This window comes from Ursus arctos, unplaced genomic scaffold, assembly GCF_023065955.2.
Source record: "Ursus arctos isolate Adak ecotype North America unplaced genomic scaffold, UrsArc2.0 scaffold_31, whole genome shotgun sequence".
NCBI classification, from domain to species: Eukaryota; Metazoa; Chordata; class Mammalia; order Carnivora; family Ursidae; genus Ursus; species Ursus arctos.
Genome location: NW_026622997.1, coordinates 515,807 through 540,936, shown reverse-complemented (window position 1 = coordinate 540,936; position 25,130 = coordinate 515,807). Strand labels below are relative to the sequence as shown.

General features: G+C 40.6%; 1 protein-coding gene across 1 annotated transcript; it reads right to left on the bottom strand.

Annotated features, from left to right (window-relative positions):
* Nucleotides 1–23,665: 23,665 nt before the first annotated feature.
* On the bottom strand, nucleotides 23,666–24,610 carry LOC125283550 (olfactory receptor 2W1-like). The gene has a single exon (XM_048225570.2). The coding sequence runs from the start codon at nucleotides 24,608–24,610 to the stop codon at nucleotides 23,666–23,668; it is 945 nt and encodes a 314-aa protein (XP_048081527.2).
* Between the last annotated feature and the right edge of the window lie 520 nt (nucleotides 24,611–25,130).

Genomic DNA, 25,130 nt, shown 5'->3' with positions numbered 1-25,130 from the left:
CACCCCAATGTTCGTAGCAGCAATGTCTACAATATCCAAACTGTGGAAGGAGCTGAGATGCCCTTCAACAGATGAATGGAACCACAAAGATGTGGTTCATATATACAATGGAATATTACTCAGCCATCAGAAAGGATGAATACCCACCATTTGCATTGATATGGATGGAACTGGAGGGTATTTTCCTAAGTGAAATCAGTTAAGCAGAGAAAGACAGTTATTATATGGTTTCACTTATAAGTGGAACATAAGGAATAGCTCAGAGGACCATAGGGGAAGGGAGGGAAACTGAAGGGGAAGAAATCAGTTAGGGAGACCAACTGTGAGAGACTCTGGACTCTGGGAACCAAACTAAGGGTTACAAAATGGAGGGAGGTGGGGGGATTAGGTAACTGGGTGATGGGCATGAAGGAGGGCACGTGTTGTGATGAGAACTGGGAGTTATATGCAACTAATGAATCGTTGAACACTACATCAAAAACTAATGATGTACTATATGTTGGCTAACTGAACATAATAAAAAAATTTTTAAAAAGGAAGAAAAAAGTCCCACAAGTAAGATGTACATACTGAACTGATAATCCCAAAGGCAGGAGAGGACAGAGGACTTAGCTCCCAACATGACCACATAAGGTTGGGAATTAAAAAGCTACAGAATTTTAGAGTTGAAATAGAATGAGAAAGCACGATCCAGCCTTCTGCCCCTGAAGGAGGTCTTCCACAGAATGTTCACACGACTCCTGTTTTCAGAGTTTCATAGCTGTTCTTTCATCTGTGCTTCATCCCTACTTCTCATGTCGAGCTCAGAGATGGCTCTTTAACATCCAGTCACTGATGCTTTTTTTTTATTCTGGAAATAACAGAGAATAAGTCAATTCAACATGGCTTCATTACAAAAACAGTTTTATTTTTTTATAAGAAATTTTATTTTTTATTATAATATTTTTTATTATATTATGTTAGTCACCATACGGTACATCCCTGGTTTTTGATGTAAAGTTTGATGATTCATTAGTTGCATATAACACCCAGTGCACCATGCAACACGTGCCCTCCTTACTACCCATCACCGGTCTATCCCATTCCCCCATTATACAGTAAAGCATAGATACAGAGAACAGCAAAAGTTCACTGAGTTCAGTTGAATATTCTTTTAACTAACAGACAGGTCAAGTAATAGAACCTTGGCAAGCACCCCAAGAGCTTCTCTTTGTGCTGCATCCCAATCATTACCCTTCAGTGTCACTGAGGTATCCACTATCCTGATGTTTATAGTAATCGCCTACTTTTTTTTTTAAAGGATTTAATTATTTATTGTAAAGAGAGAGATTGAGAGAACATGGCAGGGAGGGACAGCGAGAGAGGGAGAGAGAAACTCAAGCCAACTCTGTGCTGATCAGGGCTCGATCTTACGACGCTGAGATCACAACCTGAGCTGAAACTAAGAGTCCAGCGCTTAAACAACTGTGCCGTGCAGGTGCTCCTCCTAAACACCTTCTTGTATTTAATAACTTGATTGCCTAAATGTACATCTCTTGACAATATTGTTTTGTTTGGCTCATTACAATTTTTTATATGTCTCTTGAGTTTCCTTTGATAGTAGAATCTATTATCAAATATACTCTTAGAATTACATTCCTAGACTAAGTGCTTGATGGCTGTCAACTCTTCCTAACACTGTATGATGTTTAATTAGCATACTTCTCTGGTTGCTATCCATTGGACTCACCATGGCTTATTGAATGCCTTCCATGATGAGTTGAGAGATCAACACAGTACTGCAGGTGTGCTATTCCACTGGAGAAGGCTGTGAGCATCCATGATGCATGTAGAGTTTCTAACATATGTTTGCTAGGTTTAGCATGTGGAAAACATTAATGGCTCAGTTTATGCCTGGGTCAGACAAAAACCCTGGTATCCTTATCAGAAGTGTCAAGCCTGAAATTACGCTTTATGTAATTTTTGTTGTGAATCCATATATAGGACTCTTTCTTTATGCTGTAAACATTTTTCATATTGGTTTAAGCCTTGGGTACAAATTTAGCTATTATTGTAATTTTATTATTTATTTGATTCATATCCAAACTTTTTTTTTTTTACTTTTTATTTTGAAACATTTTTAGACTTAAAGTCTAAAAATAAAAATAAAAGCAGGATGCCTGGATGGCTCAGTCAGCCAAGTGTCTGCCTTGGCTCAGGTCATGATCCCAGAGTCCTGGGATCAAGTCCTGCGTCGAGCTCCTTGCTCAGCAGGGAACCTCCTTCTCCCTCTCCCTGCTGCTACCCCTGCTTGTGCTCTTTCTCTCTGACAAATAAGTAAATAAAATATTAAAAAAATATAAAAATAAAAATAAAACAGCACAGGGTTCCTATATGCCCTTCACCCAGCTTATTTTATTTTATTTATTTTATTATTTATTTAATTTATTTTTAATTTTTTAATTATAATTTTAATTTAAATGTCAACATGATATTAAAAAGGAGAAACCACAAGCAGAAGAAACAGATGTTAAAAAAGAGACATGTGATGTTTTCACTGAAACAGGTTTTCATTTTTCATGCTACGGACTTCAGGTGCTAATAGAATAGCATAGCATGAGTTTACAAATTACCTTGTTCTATGAAATGTAACACAAATGAGATAAACATTAGGAGAAGGAAAGGAAAAATGAAGAGGGGGAAAACAGAGGGGGAGCTGAACCATGAGAGACCATGGACTCTGGAAAACAAACTGAGGCTTCAGAGGGGAGGGGGTGGGGGATTGGGATAGGTCGGTGATGGGTATTGAGGGCACGTATTGCATGGTGCACTAGGTGTTATATGCAAATAATGAATCACAGAACATTGCATCAAAAACTGGGGATGTACTGTATGGTGACTAACATAATATAATTAAAAAAAACAAATGAAGCAAACATATTTAAACATAATTTGAATGTACAGAATCATCAATGTGGAGGGTAAACTAGAAAGGAAATTAGAACATATTTACGTTTCAGGAGGGAAGAGTTCACAGCTGTCGTGTTCTTACATAGTCCAAAGGTACCCATGTTCCCTTGATGATGAGCCTTCATTTCACGGGTAATCAGAAGGATTCTTCTTTGGCAAGTTACTGAGTCCGTGAAATACTGATTAGCCCCGACTCCTTGTGCTAACACCACAATCACATTTGTGTTTAAATGCAATAGCTGCACTGAGATTCAGTGAAATCTCTGGTGTGAATGTTGGAGAAAAACTAGTTGTGGGACTGGCATAACATTTGATGAATTTGGTTTGCTGAATGTATTTTTGATGGGATATTTGTAGTCTTTTGGTGTTAGACACATTTGTGGGTGGATCCAATTAAACTAGGAGAGCCTTCCGCTGATCTATGTGTGCTCCAACAACCGTTAATGTAGGAATGCAAAGGCTAATAAGTTAATGAGGTGTAGACCCCGGGGGACTAGTGTACCACAGAGGTGGTTAACAGATCTTAGGCCATGGTCAGAGGCTTATCCAAACAAGTATTTTAGGAAAGGTTCCCTTAAAACATTGGGTTTCACCTGTTCTTTTTTCTTTATTTACTTTTAGATTTCCTCCATGGAAATTATTTCAGAGATGAACTTATTTATGTATGAAATTGACTATTGAATATTGAAAATTAATCTAAACCATGTCTATAAAAATTAACACATTTAGTTGAACTTTGTTTTTTTCAGTGGGTATGGTATCGATCTAATTGGAGAATTATAGGCAATTATCTAAGTGTTCTGTTCACAGGAAGGAAAATACTTTTATTTTTTAAAATAATTTTTTATTATGTTATGTTAGTCACCATACAGTATATCCTTAGTTTTTGATGTAGTGTTCCATGATTCATTATTTGCATATAACACCCAGTGCTCCATGCAGTATGTGCCCTCCTTAATACCCATCACCGGCCTATCCCAATCCCCCACTCCCTCCCCTCTGAAGCCCTCAGTTTGTTTCCCAGAGTCCATAGTCTCTCGTGGTTCATTCCCCCTTCTGTTTACCCCCCCTTCATTCTTCCCTTCCTTCTCCTACCGATCTTCCTATTTCTTATGTTCCATAAATGAGTGAAACCCTATGATAATTGTCTTTCTCTGGTTGACTTATTTCACTTAGCGTAATCTCCTCCAGTCCCGTCCATGTTGCTGCAAATGTTGTGTAATCGTTCTTTCTGATGGCTGAGCAATATTCCATTGTATATATGGACCACAACTTCTTAATCCAGTCATCTGTTGAAGGGCATCTCGGCTCCTTCCACGATTTAGCTATTGTGGACAATGCTGCTATGAACATTGGGGTGCATATGGCCCTTCTCTTCACTACGTCTGTATCTTTGGGGTAAATACCCAGTAGTGCAATGGCTGGATCATAGGGTAGCTCAATTTTTAACTTTTTAAGGGACCTCCACACTGTTTTCCAAAGTGGCTGTACCAACTTGCATTCCCACCAACAGTGTAAGAGAGATCCCCTTTCCCACATCCTCTCCAACATTTGTTGTTTCTTGCCTTGTCCATTTTCGCCATTCTAACAGACGTAAGGTGGTATCTCAGTGTGGTTTTGATTTTAATTTCCCTGATGGCTAGTGATTTTGAACATTTTTTCATGTGTCTGTTAGCCATTTGTATGTCTTCATTGGAAAAGTGTCTGTTCATATCTTCTGCCCATTTTATGATTTGTTTATTTGTTTCTTGCGTATTGAGGTTGAGAAGTTCTTTGTAGATCTTGGATACCAGTCTTTTATCTGTAGTGTTATTTGCAAATATCTTCTCCCATTCCATGGGCTGCCTCTTAGTTTTTTTGATTGTTTCCTTGGCTGTACAGAAGCTTTTTATCTTGATGAAGTCCCACAAGTTCATTTTATCTTTTGTTTCTCTTGCCTTTGGAGATGTGTCATGAAAAAGGTTGCTGTGGCCGGTGTCATAGAGGTTGCTGCCTACGCTCTCCTCTAGGATTTTGATGGATTCCTGTCTCACATCGAGGTCTTTCATCCATTTGGAGTTTATTTTTGTGTATGGTGTGAGAGAGTGGTCAAGTTTCATTCTTTTGCATGTAGCTGTCCAATTTTCCCAGCACCATTTATTGAAGAGACTGTCTTTTTTCCACTGGATGTTTTTTCCTGCTTTATCAAAGATTAGTTGCCCAAAGAGCCAAGGGTCCATTTCTGGGTTCTCTATTCTGTTTCATTGGTCTATGTGTCTGTTTTTGTGCCGGTACCATGCTGCCTTGGTGATCACAACTTTGCAGTATAGCTTGAAATCTGGCAACGTGATGCCCCCAGCTTTGTTTTTCCTTTTCAACAATTCCTTGGCTATTCGGGGCCTTTTCTGGTTCCACACAAATTTAAGGGCTGTTTGTTCCAATCTTTGAAAAATGTCACTGTTATTTTGATCGGGATGGCATTGAAAGTGTAGATTGCTCTGGGTAGAATAGACATTTTAACTATGTTAATTCTCCCGATCCATGAGCATGGAATATTTTTCCATCTTTTTGTGTCTTCTTCAATGTCTGACAATAGTGATCTGTAGTTTCTGGAATATAGATCCTTTACCTCTCCGGTTAAGTTAATTCCGAGATAACGTATGATTTTTGGTGCTATTGTAAATGGAATGGATTCCCTAATGTCTCTTTCTTCAGTCTCATTGTTCATGTATAGAAATGCAACTGATTTCTGAGCATTGATTTTGTAACCCGCCACATTACTGAATTGCTCTATAACTTCTAATAGTTTGGGAATGGATTCTTTTGGGTTTTCCATATAGAGTATCATGTCATCTGCATAGAGACAGTTTGACTTCTTCTTTGCTGATTTGGATACCTTTTATACTTTTTTGTTGTCTGATTGCTGTTGCAAGGACTTCTAGTACTATGTTGAATAATAATGGCGAGAGTGGGCATCCTTGTCATGTTCTGATCTAAAGGGAAAGGCTTTCAGTTTTTCCCCATTGAGAATGATATTTGCTGTAGGCTTTTCATAGATGGTTTTTATGAAATTTAGGAATGTACCCTCTATCCCTCCACTTGAAGGGTTTTAATCAGGAAAGGATGCTGTATTTTGTCAAATGCTTTTTCTGCATCAATTGAGAGGATCATATGGTTCTTGACTCTTTTGTTGTTGATATGATCTATCACACTGATCAGTTTGCACATGTTGAACCACTCTTGCATCCCAGGGATGAATCCACTTCGTCTTGATGGATCATCCTTTTATTTATTTATTTATTTATTTATTTATTTATTTATTTATTTTTATAAAAATTTTTTATTATATTAAGTTAGTCACCATACAGTACATCCCAAGTTTTTGATGTAAAGTTCCATGATTCATTACTTGCGTATAACACCCAGTGCACCATGCAATACATGCCCTCCTTACTACCCATCACCAGCCTATCCCATTCCCCCACCCCCTCCCCTCTGAAGCCCTCAGTTTGTTTCCCAGAGTCCATAGTCTGTCATGGTTCATTCCCCCTTCTGTTGACCCCCCTTTCTTCTTCCCTTTCTTCTCCTACTGATCTTCCTATGTCTTATATTCCATAAATCAGTGAAACCATATGATAATTATCTTTCTCTGCTTCCTTTTAATGTACTGTTGGATCCTATTAGCTAGGATCTTGTTGAGAATTTTGGCATCCATATTAATCAGGGATATCAGTCTGTAATTCTCCTTTTTGATGGGATCTTTGCCTGGTTTGGGGATCAAGGTAATACTGGCCTCATAGAATGAGTTTGGTAGTTTTCCTTCTGTTTCTGTTTTTTGAAACAGCTTCAGGAGAATAGGTATTATTTCTTCTTTGAATGTTTGGTAGAATTCCCCGGGGAATCTGTCAGGCCCTGGACTATTGTTTTTGGGGAGGTTTTTGATCACTGCTTCAATCTCTCATAATTAATTGGTCTGTTTAAAAAATCAATTTCTTCCTGTTTCAGTCTTGGTAGTTTATAGGTTTCCAGGAAGGCCTCCATCTCTTCCAGATCGCTTAATTTATTGGCATAAAGCTGTTGATAAAATTTTCTAATGATCCTTCCTATTTCCTTGGTGTTGGTCGTTATCTCTCCTCTTTCATTCATAATTTTGTTATTTTGGGTCCTTTCTCTATTCTTTTGAATAAGTCTGGCCAGTTGCTTATCGATCTTATTTATTCTTTGAAAGAACCAGCTTCTAGTTCTGTTGATCTGCTCTGCTGTGCCCCTGATTTCTAATTCATTGATCTCTGCTCTAATCTTGATCATCTACTATCTCGTGCGTGAATTAGGCCTGTTCTTCTGTTCCTGCTCCGGCTTCTTGAGGTGAGAATATAAAAACTGCATTTTAGATTGTTCTATTCTTTTGAGTGAGGGTTGGATGGCTATGTATTTCCCCCTTAGGACTGCCTTTGCAGTGTCCCATAGGTTTTGGACCATTGTGTTTTCATTCTCGTTGGTCCCCATAAATTGTTTAATTTGATTTTTGATTTCCTGGTTTATTGAATCATTCCTGAGCAGGATGGTTCTTAGTCTCCAAGTGTTTGAGTTTTTTCCAAATTTTTCCTTTTGGTTGAGTTCCAATTTCAAAGCATTGTGGTCTTTGTGAGAATGTGCAGGGAATAATTTCAGTCTTTTGGTATTGGTTGAGACCTGTTTTGTGACCCAGAACATGGTCTATCCTGGAGAAAGTTCCATGTGCATTCAAAAAGAATGAATATTCTGTTGTTCTGGGGTGTAGTGTTCTATATATATCTATGAGGTCCATCTGGTCCAGTATGTCATTCAAAGCTCTTGTTTCTTAGTTGATTTTCTGCTTAGGTGATCTGTCTATTGCTGAGAATGGAGTGTTGAGGTCCCCTACTATTAACATATTATTATCTATATGTCTCTTTATTCTGGTTAAGAGTTGGCTTGTGTATCCTGCTGCTCCCCTCTTGGGGGCATAGATATTTATAATCGTCATATCCAGTTGTTGGATACATCCTCTAAGAATAATATAGTGTCCTTCTGTATCTCTAACTACAGTCTTTCATTAAAATCTAATCTGTCTGATATGAGAATTGATACCCCAGCTTTCTTTTGAGTCCATTGGCATGAAAAATGGTTTTTCATCCCTTCCTTTTCAGTCTGGATGTATCTTTAGGTTCAAAATGAGTCTCTTGTAGACAGCAAATGGATGGGTCATGTCTTTTTATCCAATCTGCAACCCTGTGGTGTTTTATGGGAGCATTTAGGCCATTCACATTGAGAGTGATTACTGAGAGATATGATTTTAATGATGTCATGTTGCCTGTGAAGTCTTTATTTCTATAGATTGTAAATTTTTGTTCTGTATCACTCTTGGGGCCTTTTTACTTTTATAGAACCCCCCTTAATATCTCATGTAGGGCTTGTTTGCTGGTTACAAATGCCTTCAGTTTCTGCTGATCTTGGAAGGTCCTTATCTCTCCATCAATTCTGAATGATAGCCTTGATGGATAAAGGATCCTTGGCTGCATGTTCTTCTCAGATAGAGGTTTGAAAATACCCTACCAACCCTTCCTAGCCTGCCAGGTCTCTGTAGACAGGTCTGACAATTCTGATATTTTTCCCTCTGTACGTAAGGATTTTCTTCCCACTGGCCATTTTCAATACTGTATCCTTAGATGTAATATTTGTGAATTGCACTATAATGTGACGTGGTGTAGGTCTGTTCTCATTGGCCTTGGGAGGGGTCCTCTCTGCCTCTTGGACAAGAATGCTTGTTTCCTTCGCCAGATTAGGGAAGTTCTCAGCTACAATTTGTTCATATATCTCTTCTTCCTCTTCTTCTTTTTTTTTTTTTTAGGTAGTGTCAGTGCCTTTTTTTTTTTTAATGTTTTTTTGTTACATTATGTTAGTCACCATACAGTACATCCCTGGTTTCTGATGCAAGGTTCGATGATTCATTACTTGCGTATAACACCCAGTGCACCATGCAATACGTGCCCTCCTTACTACCCATCACCAGTCTATCCCAGTCCCCCACCCCCCTCCCCTCTGAAGCCCTCAGTTTGTTTCTCAGAGTCCATAGTCTCCCATGCTTCACTCCCTCTTCTGATTACCCCTCTTTCTTTATCACTTTCTTCCCCTACTGATCTTCCTAGTTCTTATGTTCCATAGATGAGAGAAATCATATGATAATTGTCTTTCTCTGCTTGACTTATTTCACTTAGCATTATCTCCTCCAGTGCCGTTCACGTTGCAGCAAATGTTGAGAACTCGTTCTTTCTGATAGCTGAGTAATATTCCATTGTATATATGGACCACAGCTTCTTAATCCAGTCATCTGTTGAAGGGCATCTCGGTTCCTTCCACGATTTAGCTATTGTGGATAATGCTGCTATGAACATTGGGGTGCATATGGCCCTTCTCTTCACTACGTCTGTATCTTTGGGGTAAATACCCAGTATTGCAATGGCTGGGTCATAGGGTAGCTCAATTTTTAACTTTTTAAGGGACCTCCACACTGTTATCCAGAGGAGCTGCACCAACCTGCATTCCCACCAACAATGTAGGAGGGATCCCCTTTCTCCACATCCTCTCCAGCAATTGCTATTTCCTGCCGTGTTGATTTTTTGCCATTCTAACTGGCGTAAGGTGGTATCTTAGTTTGGTTTTGATTTGAATTTCCCTGATAGCTAATGATTTTGAACATTTTTTCATGTGTCTGTTAGCCAGTTGTATGTCCTCATTGGAAAAGTGTCTATTCATATCTTCTGCCCATTTTATGATTTGTTTATTTGTTTCTTGCGTATTGAGTTTGAGAAGTTCTTTGTAGATCTTGGATACCAGTCTTTTATCTGTAGCATCATTTGTAAATATCTTCTCCCATTCCGTGTTCTGCCTCTTAGTTTTTTTGACTGTTTCCTTGGCTGTGCAGAAGCTTTTTATCTTGATGAAGTCCCACATGTTCATTTTATCTTTTGTTTCTCTTGCCTTTGGAGATGTGTCATGAAAAAGGTTGCTTTGGCCGATGTCATAGAGGTTGATGCCTATGTTGTCCTCTAGGATTCTGATTGATTCCTGTCTCACGTCGAGGTCTTTCATCCATTTGGAGTTTTTTTTTGTGTGTATGGTGTGAGAGAGTGGTCAAGTTTCATTCTTTTGCATGTAGCTGTCCAATTTTCCCAGCACCATTTATTGAAGAGACTGTCTTTTTTCCACTGGATGTTTTTTCCTATTTTATCAAAGATTAGTTGCCCAAAGAGCCAAGGGTCCATTTCTGGGATCTCTATTCTGTTCCATTGGTCTATGTGTCTGTTTTTGTGCCAGTACCATGCTGTCTTTGTGATCACAGCTTTGTAGTACAGCTCGAAATGTGGCATTGTGATGCCCCCAGCTTTTTTTTTCCTTTTCAACAGTTCCTTGGTGATTCGGGGCCTTTTCTGGTTCCACACAAATTTAAGGCCTATTTGTTCCAGTTCCTTGAAAAATGTCATTGGTATTTTGATCAGGATAGCATTGAAAGTGTAGATTGCTCTGGGTAGCATGGACATTTTAACTGTGTTAATTCTTCCGATCCATGAGCATGGAATATTTTTCCATCTTTTTGTGTCTTCCTCGATGTCTTTCTTTCTTTTTTATTTTTTTTTAAGATTTTATTTTTATTTATTCGACAGAGATAGAGACAGCCAGTGAGAGAGGGAACACAAGCAGGGGGAGTGGGACAGGAAGAAGCAGGCTCATAGTGGAAGAGCCTGATGTGGGGCTCGATCCCATAACACCGGGATCACGCCCTGAGCCGAAGGCAGACGCTTAACTGCTGTGCCACCCAGGCGCCCCCTTCCTCGATGTCTTTCAAGAGTGATTTATAGTTTCTAGAATATAGATCCTTTGCGTCTCTGGTTAAGGTAATTCCAAGGTAACGTATGGTTTTTGGTGCTATTGTAAAAGGGATGGATTCCCTAATTTCTCTTTCTTCGGTCTCGTTATTCGTGTATAGAAATGCAACTGATTTCTGAGCCTTGATTTTGTATCCCACCACATTACTGAATTGCTCTATAACTTCTAATAGTTTGGGAGTGGATTCTTTTGGGTTTTCCATATAGGGTATCATGTCGTCTGCGAAGAGAGACAGTTTGACTTCTTCTTTGCCGATTTGGATACCTTTTATCCCTTTTTGTTGTCTGATTGCTGTTGCAAGGACTTCTAGTACTATGTTGAATAATAGTGGCGAGAGTGGGCATCCTTGTCGTGTTCCTGATCTTAAGGGAAAGGCTTCCAGCTTTTCCCCATTGAGAATAATATTTGCTGTAGGCTTTTCATAGATGGATTTTATGAGGTTGAGAAATGAACCCTCTATCCCTACACTCTGAAGTGTTTTAATCAGGAAAGGATGCTGTATTTTGTCAAATGGTTTTTCTCCATCTATTGAGAGAATCATATGATTTTTGGCTTTTTCCTTCTGGATCAAATCTAAGACACCGATCGATTTGCAAATGTTGAACCACCCTTGCATCCCAGGGATGAATCCCACTTGGTCATGATGGATAATCCTTTTAATGTACTGTTGGATTTTATTAGCCAGGATCTTGTTGAGAATTTTGGCATCCATGTTCATTAGGGAAATCGGTCTATAATTCTCCTTTTTGAGGGGGTCTTTGCCTGGCTTGGGGATCAAGGTAATATTGGCCTCATAGAATGAGTTTGGTAGCTTTCCTTCTGTTTCTATTTTTTGAAATAGCTTTAGGAGAATAGGTATTATTTCTTCTTTGAACGTTTGGTAGAATTCCCCAGGAAAACCATCCGGGCCTGGAGCTTTGTTATTTGGAGGGTTGTTTATTACTGACTCAATCTCTTCATAATTAATTGGCATGTTTAAAAAATCAATTTCTTCCTGTTTCAGTATTGGTAGTTTATGGGTTTCCAGGAAGGCCTCCATCTCTTCCAGATTGCTTAATTTATTGGCATAAAGCTGTTGATAAAAGTTTCTAATAATCCTTCCAATTTCATTGGTGTTGGTTGTGACCTCTCCTTTTTCATTCATAATTTTATTAATTTGGGTCCTTTCTCTATTCTTTTGGATAAGTCTTGCCAGAGGTCTGTCAATGTTATTAATTCTCTCAAAGAACCAGCTTCTAGCTCTGTTGATCTGCTCTACTGTACTCCTGGTTTCTAATTCGTTGATTTCTGCTCTAATTTTGGTCAACTGCTTCCTCGTGTGTGGATTAGGCCTGTCCCTCTGTTGCTGTTCCCGCTTCTTGAGGTGAGAATATAAAAACTGCATTTTAGATTTTTCTATTCTTCTGAGTGAGGCTTGGATGGCTATGTATTTCCCCCTTAGGACTGCCTTTGCAGTGTCCCATAGGGTTTGGACCGTTTTGTTTTCATTCTCGTTGGTCTCCATAAATTGTTTAATTTGATTTTTGATTTCCTGGTTTGTCGAATCATTCCTGAGTAGGATGGTTCTTAGTCTCCAAGTGTTTGAGTTTCTTCCAAATTTTTCCTTTGGTTGAGTTCCAATTTCAAAGCATTGTGGTCTGAGAATGTGCAGGGAATAATTTCAGGCTTTTGGTATCGGTTAAGACCTGTTTTGTGTCCCAGAACATGGTCTTTTTTTGAGAATGTTCCATGGGCATTAGAATAGAATGAGTATTCTTTGGTTCTGGGGTGTAGTGTTCTATATATATCTATGAGGTCCAACTCGTCGAGTATGGCATTCAAAGCCTTAAATCTTTGCTTAGTTTTTGCAAGGGTGTTCTGTCTATTTCTGATAGTGGGTTGTTGACGTCCCCTACTATTAAAGTATTTTTATCTATGTGTCTCTTTATTCTGGTTAAGAGTTGGCTTGTGTATCTCTCTGTTCCCCTGTTTGGGGCATATATATTTATAATTGTCATATCCACTTGTTGAATACATCCTTTAAGAATAATATAGTGCCCTTCTGTGTCTCTAACTATAGTCTTTAGTTTAAAATCCAATCTGTGTGATATGAGAATTGCTACCCCAGTTTTCTTTTGAGGTCCATTGGCTTGAAAGATGGTATTCCATCCGTTTACTTTCAGTCTGAATGTATCTTTAGGTTCAAAATGAGTCTCTTGTAGACAGCAAATGGATGGGTCATTTCTTTTTATCCAATCTGCAACCCTGTGGTGTTTTATGGGCGCATTTAGGCCATTTACATTGAGACTGATTATTGAGAGAAAGGATTTTAATGATGACATATTGCTTGTAAAGTCTTTGTTTCTATAGATTGTGACTTACTGTTCTGTATCACTCTTGGGCCTTTTTACCTTTATAGAACCCCCCTTAAAATCTCCTGTAGGGCTGGTTTTGTGGTTATGAAATTGGTCAATGACTGGCGATTCTGGAAGGTCTTTATCTCTCCATCAATTCTGAGTGCTGGATAAAGGATCCTGGTTGCATGTTTTTCTCTGAAATAGCTTTAAAAATGCCCCCCCCCCCTTCTCTCATTCCAGGTCTGTGTAGACAGGTCTGACGTAATTCTGATGCCTTTGCCTTGGTACGTGAGAAATTTCTTTGCCCTGGCCGCTTTCAATACTGTATCCTTGGATCTAATATTTGCGAAATGCACTATGACGTGACGTGGCGTAGGTTTGTCGTGGTTGAGCTTGGGAGGGGTCCTCTCTGCCTCTTGGACATGAATGTTTGTTTCCCTCGCTAGATTAGGGAAGTTTTCAGCTACAGTTTGTTCAAACATCTCTTCTAGACCTCTGTTTTTCTCCACCCCCTCGGGGATGCCGATGATTCTGACATTGGATCGTTTCATTGAGTCAGTGATCCCGTAACCTACATTCGTGGGTGTGGATTTTTTTAAGTCCAGATTCTATTTTTGCTTTTTCTTCTACTAACCCATCCTCCAATACACTAATACGTCCCTCTGCCTCAGTGACCGTGGCCGTCAGAGCCTCTAGTTTTGCCTGCATTTGGCTCATAGAATTTTTAATTTCTGCCAGATTCACTCTCATTTCTGCCCTTAGGCATTCTATATTCTCATTAACATTTTCGTTAATACTTTTTTCAAGTCTACACATCATCTTGACCATTGTTACTCTGAATTCCATTTCTGATAATTTGGTTACATACATATCCATTAGTTCTGTGGCAGAGGCCACAGACTCATTGTTTTTTCTTTGCTGGGGGGGACTTCTCCTTCTCGTCATTCTGATGAGGAGAGGTCGCGGGGTTGTCCAGAGCCCAAATTATTGACTGGGGCCCAGGCCGTGCACCCTTGTTTTATAGGGATCTTAGGGGTGTGGGCTTCTTCTTTAAAGATTTTATTTATTTATGTGGCAGAGAGACAGCCAGTGAGAGAGGGAACACAAGCAGGGGAGTGGAAGAGGAAGAAGCAGGCTTCCAGCGGAGGAGCCCGATGAGGGACTCCTTTTCGGATCGCCGGGATCACGGCCTGAGCCGAAGACAGGCGCTCAATGACTGCGCAACCCAGGCGCCCCAGGTTGTGGGCTTCTTGATTTTTCATCCTGCCTTCTGTGTTCTGGAGGAGGGGCCTGCCGTGCCGACACTCAGGCAACTCTGTTTGGGTAGAGTCTCCGTGTCACCTGCGAGGGGGGATGGGGATGGGCACCCTGTGAGCCGGTATTTCCAGGCTTTTGTTCTCTGGCGGCTTTCCCTGGTGGTTTGCTGTGCCTCTTCTGAGAGTCAGAGCAGCAGTGGCCGAATCTCAGCCTCTGTCACAGAGCAGAGGGATCGTGGACCGCTCTCCACTGATGTTCTGGCCACTTTAACTCTGTTTCTGTTGGTGCTGCTCAACCCTGCAGTGTCCCGGGGTGTGCGCCCCACACCCAGCATCCCAGCCCTCACTTCCAGGGCCAGCGCGTCTCTGTTCTTTGTGTGTCTAACACCGCCAGCCGCCAGCCGTCCCCGTGCGCTCCCGGAGCTCCCGGTCTCAGTCTGGTTCCAGTGAGCACACCGGAGTTCCTTGAGAATTCTGGTGGCGCGCGCTCTCATCTCACTGTCTCAGTCTGCTGTCTCGCGGGTGCCATCTGTCCGCGAGTCTGCCTGCTCCCCCGTGCAGGTGGCTACCGTTTCCCAGCGCCCGAACGCGGCGGCTCCCTCCCCCTTCCGTTTATCTTCCGATACCTGTGCATGGTTTCATGCCTCCCCGCTTCGTACCTCAATACTCATCGCTGGAGATGTTCATTTGTAGAGATCCAGTATCTTCCTGCGTCTCAGGCTGATTCTGTGGATGTTCAGGCTGGTCTGGTACCTATCCAGCTTGACTCAGGGGACCAGCTGAAAAAGGGGTCCCCTACTCCTCCGCCATCTTAACCCCTCCATATATCTCTTCTAGACCTCTCTCTTTCTCCATCCCCTCAGGTATGCAGATGATTCTGACATTGGAACATTTCACTGAGTCAGTAATCTCCTGTAATCTACATTCTTGAGATTGGATTTTTTTTGAGCCAAGTTTCTGTTTTTACTTTCTCTTCTACCATCCCATCCTCCAAGTCACTAATTCGTTCTTCTGCCTCATTCACCCTGGCCGTCAGAGCGTCTAGTTTAGACTGCATTTGACTCAAAGCATTTTTAATTTCTGCCAGATTCGCTCTCATTTCTGCCCTTAGAGGTTCTATATTCTCATTAATATTTTTTTCAAGTCTACACATCATCTTGACCATTGTTACTCTGAATTCCATTTCTGATAATTTGGTTATATCCATATCCATTAGTTCTGTGGCAGAGGCCACAGACTCATTGTCTTTTCTTTGCTGGGGGGGACTTCTCCTCCTCCTCATTCTGATGAGGAGAGGTTGTGGGGTTGTCCGGAGCCCAAATTATTGACCAGGACCCAGGCAGTGTGCACCTGTTTTATAGGGACCTTAGGGATGTGGGCTTCTTGATTTTTCAGCCTGCCTTCTGGGGGAGGGGTCTGCCGCACCAATACTCAGGCAACCCTGTTTGGGTAGAGTCTCCGTGTCCCCTGTGAGGGGGAATGGGGATGGGCACAATGTGACCTGGTATTTCCAGGCTTTTGTTCTCTGGCGGCTTTCCCTGGCAGTTTGCTGTGCCTGTTCTGAGAGTCAGAGCAGCAGTGGCCGAATCCCAGCCTCTGTCTCAGAACAGAGAGATTGCAGTCCGCTCTCCACTGAGCTCTCTTGGCCACTTTAACTCTGTTTCTGTCATTGCTGCTAAAAACCCTGCAGCGTCTGGGGTTGTGCGCCCCACAGCCGGTGTCCCAGCCCTCACTTCCAAGGCTGGCTCGTCTCTGTCCTTTGTGTTTCTAACACCGCCAGCCGCCGTTACCTGGATGGGCTCCCAAGCTCCCTGTTTCAGTGTGGTTCGCGCATGCTCCAGATCGCTGGGTTTCTTTCTGGCCAGACCGGAGCTCCAGTTTTCAGTTTGGACGCGCGCATACTCGCACGCTCTCGAGCTCCCAGTTTCAGTCCGGTTCCAGTGAGCGCTCCAGAGAGCACTCCAGAGCTCCGGTTTTCAGTCTGGTCTCATGTGTGTTCCCAGGATCACGGTCTCAGTCTGCTTTCTCGCAGGTACCGGTCCTTAGTCTGGCCCGTTCCCCAGTGCAGGTGGCTACTGCTTCCCGGCACCCGAGTGCGGCGGCTCCCTCCCCCTTCCGTTTATCTTCCGATATCTGTGCGCGGATTCACGGCTCCCAGCTTCGTACCTCAATACTCAGCGCTGGAGATGTTCATTCATAGAGATCCAGGTGTATCTTCCTGCGTCTCAGGCTGATTCCGTGGATGTTCAGGTTTGTCTGGTAGATAATCAGCTCGACTCAGGGGACCAGCTGAAAAAGGGGTCCTCTACTCCTCCGCCATCTTTTCTTGGAAAATACTTGCTTTAAAAAAAGATTAGTAAATAACATAATTATGTGGCTCATGAGCCACATCATCACTGTTCCATTTTCAGTGAGTTGAAAATAGTACCATGAACATAAGGAGCCTACCACGCAACTCAGGAACGGGGATCTCACTACCAGCCCATAGCAACTCAGGAACGGGGATCTCACTACCAGCCCATAGCTATCTCTATGCCTTTACACTCTCTCTTGTTCCTACCTGACCCCCAGGGAGATCATGACCTTGAATTTGGTGTTCATCACACACTTGCATTAGAATATCATTTCTATAGCAACATACTCAAATATATATGTCAATGCCTAAGTGGTATGTATTTTAATATTAATTTGCACTCCCACAAAAATTATCATATCTTGTATGTGCTTTGGGACTTGACGTTTTTCACCTAACATTTTGTCAGTGAGATTATCCAGTATTTTTGTGTGGGTGTGGTTCCTTTATTTCAACTACTATATAATATTCCATTGTGTGAACTATATTATTTTTGTGTGTTGACTTTTTGATTACTGTTCCTGGCTCATATGAAAGGCATTATGATGAATAATTGTGTTTGGAACTCTTGGGTCCTGTATACAGGAAGGTCTTTGTGGTGTATGCCTAGGACAGGGATTGCTGTTTATGGGATAGGCAAACTTTACAAGGCATTTTCTTCCAAAGTGGTTCTATCAATTTATCGTACCGTAGTTTTGTATAAATTATTCCATTGATCTGCATTTTCTCCAACACCTAGTATTGCAAGTTTTAAGTCATTGCCAACTGAAAGATTATAAATGCTATCTAGCTGTGGCCTTGAGTTTCATCTTCCTAAGAACGAATGAGGTTGACTACATCTTCATATACTTACTGCTATGTACAATTGTCTTTCTGTGAAAAACCTGTTTGTTTATTCTTTGTCATTGCTTCTCTGTTTTTCTTATTAATTTTTAAGGGCTTTATAATTGCTTTTAACTGTCTGTTGGTTGTGTGCTCTGCGACATTTTCTATGCTTGTTGCTTGACATTTTACTTTATTTTTTATTTTTTTAAAGATTTTATTTATTTATTTGACAGAGAGAGAGACAGCCAGCGAGAGAGGGAACACAAGCAGGGGGAGTGGGAGAGGAAGAAGCAGGCTCCCAGCTGAGGAACCTGATGTGGGGCTCGATCCCAGAATGCCAGGATCACACCCTGAGCCGAAGGCAGACGCTTAACGACTGTGCCCCGCTTGACATTTTACTTTAAAAATGTGTCTCTTGGACATCAGAATTTGTAAACTGAAAAATGGAAGAATCTTTTTTTATTGTTATGTTAGTCACCATACAGTACATCATTAGTTTTTGTTGTAGTGTTCCATGATTCATTATTTGTGTATAAAACCCAGTGATCACTACAACATGTGCCCTCCTTAACACCCATCACTGGGCTACCCCATTCCCCACCCCCTCCTCTCTGAAACCCTCAGATTGTTTCCTGGAGTCCAATAGTCTCCCATGGCTTGTCTCTCCCTCTGATTTCCCCCCTTCAGTTTTCCCTTCCTTCCCCTAATGTCCTCTGTGCTATTCCTTATATTCCACATAGTAGCAAAACCATATGATAATTGTCTTTCCCTGCTTGACTTATTTCACTTAGCATAATCCCCTCCAATTCCATCCATGTTGATGCAAATGGTGGGTATTCATCCTTTCTGATGGCTGAGTAATATTCCATTGTATATATGAACCACATCTTCTTTATCCATTCGTCTGTTGAAGGGCATCTCAGCTCCTTCCACAGTTTGGCTATTGTGGACATTGCTGCTATGAACATTGGGGTGCGTGTGTCCCTTCTTTTTACTACATCCGTGTCTTTGGGGTAAATACATAGCAGTATGCTATTGCCAGCTCAGAGGGTAGCTCTACTTTTAACTTTCTGAGGAACCTCTATACTGTTTTCCAGAGTGGCTGTACCAACTTGCCTTCCCACCAACAGTGTAAGAGGGTCCCCTTTCTCCACATCTTCTCCAACATTTGTTCTTTCCTGCCTTGTCAATTTTTGCTGTTCTAACTGGTAAGGTGTTATCTCAATGTGGTTTTGATTTGAATTTTCCTGATGGCTAATGATGTTGAACATTTTTTCATGTATCTGTTAAACATTTGTATGTCTTCTTTTTCTATTATGTTATGTTAGTCACCATACAGTACTTCCTTAATTTTTGATGTAGTATTCCATGATTCGTTGTTGTGTATAACACCCAGTGCTCACTACAACATGTGCCCTCCTTAATACCCATCACCAGACTAACCCATCCACTCACCCTCCTCCCTTCTAAAACCCTCAGTTTGTTTCCAGGACTGAAGAGTCTCTCATGGTTCAGCTACCCTTCTGTTTTCACCCCCTTCGTTTTTCCCTTCGTTCTCCTAATGTCCTCCCTTCTATTCCTTATGTTGACAAATAAGTGAAACTGTATGATAATTGTCTTTCTCTGCTTGCCTTACTTCACTTAGCGTAATCCCTTCCAGTTCCATCCATGTTGATGCATATGGCGGGTATTCATCCTTTCTGGTGGCTGAGTAATATTCCATTGTATATATGGACCACATCTTCTTTATCTATTGGTCTGTTGAAGGGCATCTCAGCTCCTTCCACAGTTTGGCTATTCTGGACATTGCTGCTATGAACATTGGGGTGCATATGGCCCTTCTTTTCACTATATCTGTATCTTTGGGGAGTAAATACCCAGTAGTGCAATTGCTGGGTCATAGGGTAGCTCTATTTTTAACTTTTTGAGGGAGCTCCACACTGTTTTCCAGAGTGGCTGTACCAACTTGCCTTCCCACCAACAGTGTAAGAGGGTTCCCCTTTCTCCACATCTTCTCCAACATTTGTTGTTTCCTGCCTTGTCAATTTTTGCTGTTCTAACTGGTGTAAGGTGTTATCTTAATGTGGTTTTGATTTGAATTTCCCTGATGGCTAATGATGTTGAACATTTTTTCATGTGTCTATTAGCCATTTGTATGTCTTCTTTAGAGGAATGTCTGTTCATGACTTCTGCCAATATTTTGACTTTGTTTTTTGGGTGTTGAGTTCAAGAAGTTCTTTATAGATCTTGGATACCAGCCCTTTATCTGTAATGTCATATCTTCTCCCATTCCGTGGGTTGCCTTTAGTTTTGTTGACCATTTCCTTTCCTGTGCAGAAGCTGTAGAAAGAGAAATTTGGGAATCTATTCCATTTACAATAGCACCAAAACCATAAGATACCTAGGAATAAATCTAACCAAAGAGTTAAGGGATCTATACTCTAGAAACTACAGAAAACACGTATGAAGGAATTTGAGGAAGATACAAAAAGATGGAAAAACATTCCATGCTCGTGGATTGGAAGAATAAACATGTTAAATATCTGTGTTGCCCAGAACAACCTACACTTTTAGTGCCATCCTGATCAAAATACCAATGTCATTTTTCAAAGTGCTGGAACAAACAATCCTAAAATTTATATGGAACCAGAAAAGACCCTGAATCTTCAAGGAAATGTTAAAAAAAAAATAAAGCTGGGGGTATCCCGTTGCCTGATTTCATGCTATACTACAAAGCTGTGATCACCAAGACAGCATGGTATTGGCACAAAAAAGGACACATAGGTCAATGGAACAGAATATAGTCTCCAGGAAAGGACCCTCAACTCTCTGGTCAACTAATCTTTGACAAAACAGGAAAAAATATCCATTGGAAAAGAGAATCTCTTCAATAAATGGTGGTGGGAAAATTGGACAGCCACATGCAGAAGCAACTGGACCATTCTCTTACACCATATACAAAGATAAACTCTGAATGAAAGAAAGACCTCACACAGTACATCCCTGGTTTTTCTCTAGGATTTTGATGGATTCCTGTCTCACATCGAGGTCTTTCATCCATTTGGAGTTTATCTTTGTGTATGGTGTGAGAGAGTGGTCAAGTTTCATTCTTTTGCATGTAGCTGTCCAATTTTCCCAGCACCATTTATTGAAGAGACTGTCTTTTTTCCACTGATGTTTTTTCCTGCTTTGTCAAAGCTTAGTTGCCCAAAGAGCTGAGGGTCCATTTCTGGGTTCTCTAGTCTGTTCCACTGGTCTATGTGTCTGTTTTTTTTTCCAGTACCATGCTGTCTTTGTGATCACAGCTTTGTAGTACAGCTTGAAAACCGACATTGTGATGCCCCAAGCTTTGTTTTTTCTTTTCAACAATTCTTTGGCGATTTGGGGCCTTTTCTGATTCCACACAAATTTAAGAGCTGTTTGTTCCAGTTCTTTGAAAAATGTCATTGGTATTTTGATCGGGATGGCATTGAAAGTGTACTGTATCGTGACTAACATAATATAATAAAAATATTATTATTAAAAAAAATAAAACATGTTTCTTTGTAATAAAAAAAAAAAAAGAAAGAAAGACCTCAATGTGAGACTGGAATCCGTCAAAATCCTAGAGGAGAACACAGGCAGCAAGCTCTTTGACATTGGCGATAGCAACTTCTTTCAAGACATGTCTCCAAATGCAAGGGAAACAAAAGCAAACATGAACTTTTGGGACTTCATCAAGATAAAAAGCTTTTGGAAGAATCTTTTAATTAGTCTTTATGAAATCCTCTATTCCAAAATGAGAAAGATATTAAGTTATATTTTTTCCTAAACTTTTAAAAGTCATACCCTAAATATACCTGGAATTAATGTATGTGTATGGTAGAGGGTGAGGTCCAAACTTGGTTTTCCATATAAGTAACCAAATTCCAGTTTGATTTATTGAAATTGCCATCATAGCTCTTGACTATATCAAGGATCTGCATATGTGTGTGTGCATGTGAGGGTGCTGGTATATTTTGGGCTTTGAATTCTGCTCTACCACTCAGTATGTCTTTTCCTGCAATATCACCTAGTGTCATTTTTTAATCTTTTTTATTTAAATTCAATTAATTAACATATTGTGTATCATTAGTTTCAGATATAGACTTCAGTTATTCATCAGTTGCATATAACACCCAGTGGTCATTATATCACATGCCCTCCCATCACCCAGTTACCCCATCCCCCAACCCAACTCCCCTCCAGCAACCCTAAGTTTGTTTCCTATAATTAAGAATCTCCTATGGTTTATCTCCCTCTCTTATTTCCTCTTATTTTATTTTTCCCTCCCTTCCCTTATGATCCTTTGTTTTGTTTCTTAAATTCCATGTATGAGTGAAACCATATGATAATTTTTTTCTCTGATTGACTTATTTCACTTAGCATAATACCCTCTAGTTCCATCCATGTTGTTTCAAATGGTAACATCTCATCCTTTACTGATGGCTGAGTAATATTCCATTGTATATATATATATACCACATCTTCCTTATCCACTCATCTGTCAATGGACATTTGGGCTTTTTCCATAGTTTGGCTATTGTGGACATTGCTGGTATAAACCCTTTCACATCACAATGTTTGTATCCTTTGTGTAAATACCTGGTAGTGCAATTGCTGGGTTGTAGGGTAGCTCTATTTTTAACTTTTTGAGGATCCTCCATACAGTTTTCCAGAGTGGCTGTACTAGTTTACATTCCCACCAGCAGTTTAACAGGGTTCCCCATTCTCTGCGTCCTCACCAACATTTGTTAACATCTGTTAATCATATGGTTTCACTCATTTATGGAACATAAGAAATAGGAAGATCGGTAGGAGAAGGAAGGGAAGAAGAAAGCGGGGGGTAAACAGAAGGGGGAATGAACCATGAGAGATTGTGGACTCTGGGAAACAAACTGAGGGCTTCAGAGGGGAGGGGGGTGGGGGAATGTGATAGGCTGGTGATGGGTAGTAAGGAGGGCACGTATTGCATGGTGCACTGGGTGTTATATGCAACTAATGAATCATGGAACTTTACATCAAAAACCAGGGATGTACTGTATGGTGACTAACATAATATAATAAAAAAAGACATAAAAAAAAAAAAGAAATTCAACATCTCCCTATTTTTTGGTGACAGTTATTCTCAAACTTTTGTCTGATCACCTCAAGTGTTTGTTAAAAAAGCATCAGTTTCTGGGTCAATCCTCAGATGGTTGGTCAGTAGGTCTGAGGTGGGCCCAAGAGTGTCCAGTTCTGATAAGGGGCCAAGTGATGCTGTTGCTGCTGATTGAAGGACACACTACCTTACAGCAAAAAGCCCAACCTCCTCATCAAGCCGTGGAGGGTGAAGTTAAGCCACTCTGAGAGACCACCAGAGCAGAGTGGCTTATTTAATATTCGATAACATAGAAGCATTTCTCTTGTAATAGACTGGAGGCATTGACTGGTGGTGGGTGGTTCTGAGTCCATCTTATTGTTCCATTCCATGTTGTTTTTTTTTTTTTTTCCAAAGCTAGATACCTCCACATTCTCATTATAGCCAGAGGAAGGGGAGATGGTAGGGTGAGGGCAAATGGCTTCATATAAGCAGAAGGTGGAATGGGTATCAGTGGGCAGTTGGTCTCTACCACAAAGGCCCTGTTGTCAGTATTAGGTTGATGAAAGAAAGTGTTATTTCCCATAAAAGTGATACTTCTACAAAGAAAGTAATAAGTATCCTCTTAATCCCATATTAAATAAATTTCCCTGTGAAATATTTTCTTAATACTTTGTACATATCTCTGTTACTATACTTAATCACATCTTGTAACTATATGTTTACTTATCTGTGGCCCCTGATTAGTCCTGAAGCCTTTTAAATGTATGAATTGAAGTTTCTTTATGTGTCTGTATCTCTCTCTCTTTATAATTTCTGTCTAGTTCCTACTTATTTAGAAAGTCAGTACCTAGTACAATTCTTGGTCATGGTAAACACCCCAAAAATAGTCTTTGCATAAATGAGTTCATTAATATTCTGTTGATAAAGGTCAATATTATTTCCTAGTTCTCTTCCACCTAACTCATGACTTGGCTGACCATTTTCCTACACACATTATTCTCTTTACTGCACTCTTTACATCTTTGTTTCTTAAAGTGTAGATCAGAGGGTTAAGGGTGGGTGTGATGATCGTGTAAAAGAGAGAAAGGAACTTCCCCTCATCTTGGGATGTGCTATTCTGTGGCTTCATGTACATGTAAATGGCTGTTCCATAAAACAGAGTTACTACTGTGAGGTGGGAGCCACATGTATTAAGGACCTTACGCCACCTTGCCTCTGACTTGATCCTCATGACAGCTTGAGTGATAAATCCGTATGAGATGAGAATTAGTGATAGAGGTACTAGAAGAAATACCACTCCAAGAGCAAAGACAACGATCTCCATTACTTTTGAGTAGACACAAGCCATCTTGATCAATGCTGGCATCTCACAGTAGAAGGTATCCATTTCCCGGTGCCCACATCTTGGTAACTTCAATGTCAGGGAGCAAAGAATTAAAGCACCTACAAGGCCACCCAACCAGGCGGTGAGCACCATCTTCTGGCAAAGCTGAGGGTGCATTATCACTGTGTAGTGAAGAGGTTGACAGACAGCAGCATAGCGGTCATAGGCCATCACAGCCAAGAGAAGACATTCAGCAGATCCCAGGTCAAGGGCAAAGAAGAATTGGAGCACACACCCTCCATAGGTAATAGACCTTGATGGACCCCATAGATTCACCAGCATCTGGGGGACAATGCTAGTTGCATAGCAGAGATCCAAAAAAGACAAATTGGATAAGAAGAAATACATGGGAGTATGGAGCTGGGCGTCTAGGTAAGATACAAGAATGATGGTTGTGTTTCCTACCAGAGTCACAATATAGAAGATGAAGACAAGCCCAGAGATGATGCGTTCCAATTGGGGTCGATCAGAAAACCCCAGCAGGATGAAATCCGTAGTGGAACTTCCATTGTTTGTGTCCATGGCTCCTTAGGAAAGTCTAGGAGACAAACCAAGGTAATAATAAATAGCGTCTACCCCTAGATAGAAATAAAAATCTCTGTAGTTTGCTCTGAGTATCCCAGATGCAGTTGTTGGTGTGCTCTCTCCCGTTTGGAACACCTCTGTTAACACTCTCCCTGTGTTCAGTGCCCAAAACCTCTCTGTGTTACTCATAACCAGAGTGGTTCTGAAAATAATATGGTAAACCCAATCGCACCGAATTGTAAGTCATTAAAAGGGTTTAACTATGCCATGACACCTATGGTTGTGTGTATTTTGGTTAAGTAGTAAATCCACAAAGTTAATGATATAATTTTAAGATTCAGATATATTTGGAGGAATTATTTCTTCTTGAATGTATGGCATAAGCATCACTTGATCATGACAAATGTTTCCCTTTTCAAAGGAGTGGAGTTTGGGGTAAAAAGTTAAATGATCCATTTTCTTGACTTAAGAGCCAGCATTATGTAGCAGGATCAGTTTCCACGTTCAGTCCAGACGT

Excerpts from the sequence above, each read along its gene's own strand:
- LOC125283550 (XM_048225570.2), bottom strand. The coding sequence starts at position 24,610 with ATGGACACAAACAATGGAAGTTCCACTACGGATTTCATCCTGCTGGGG.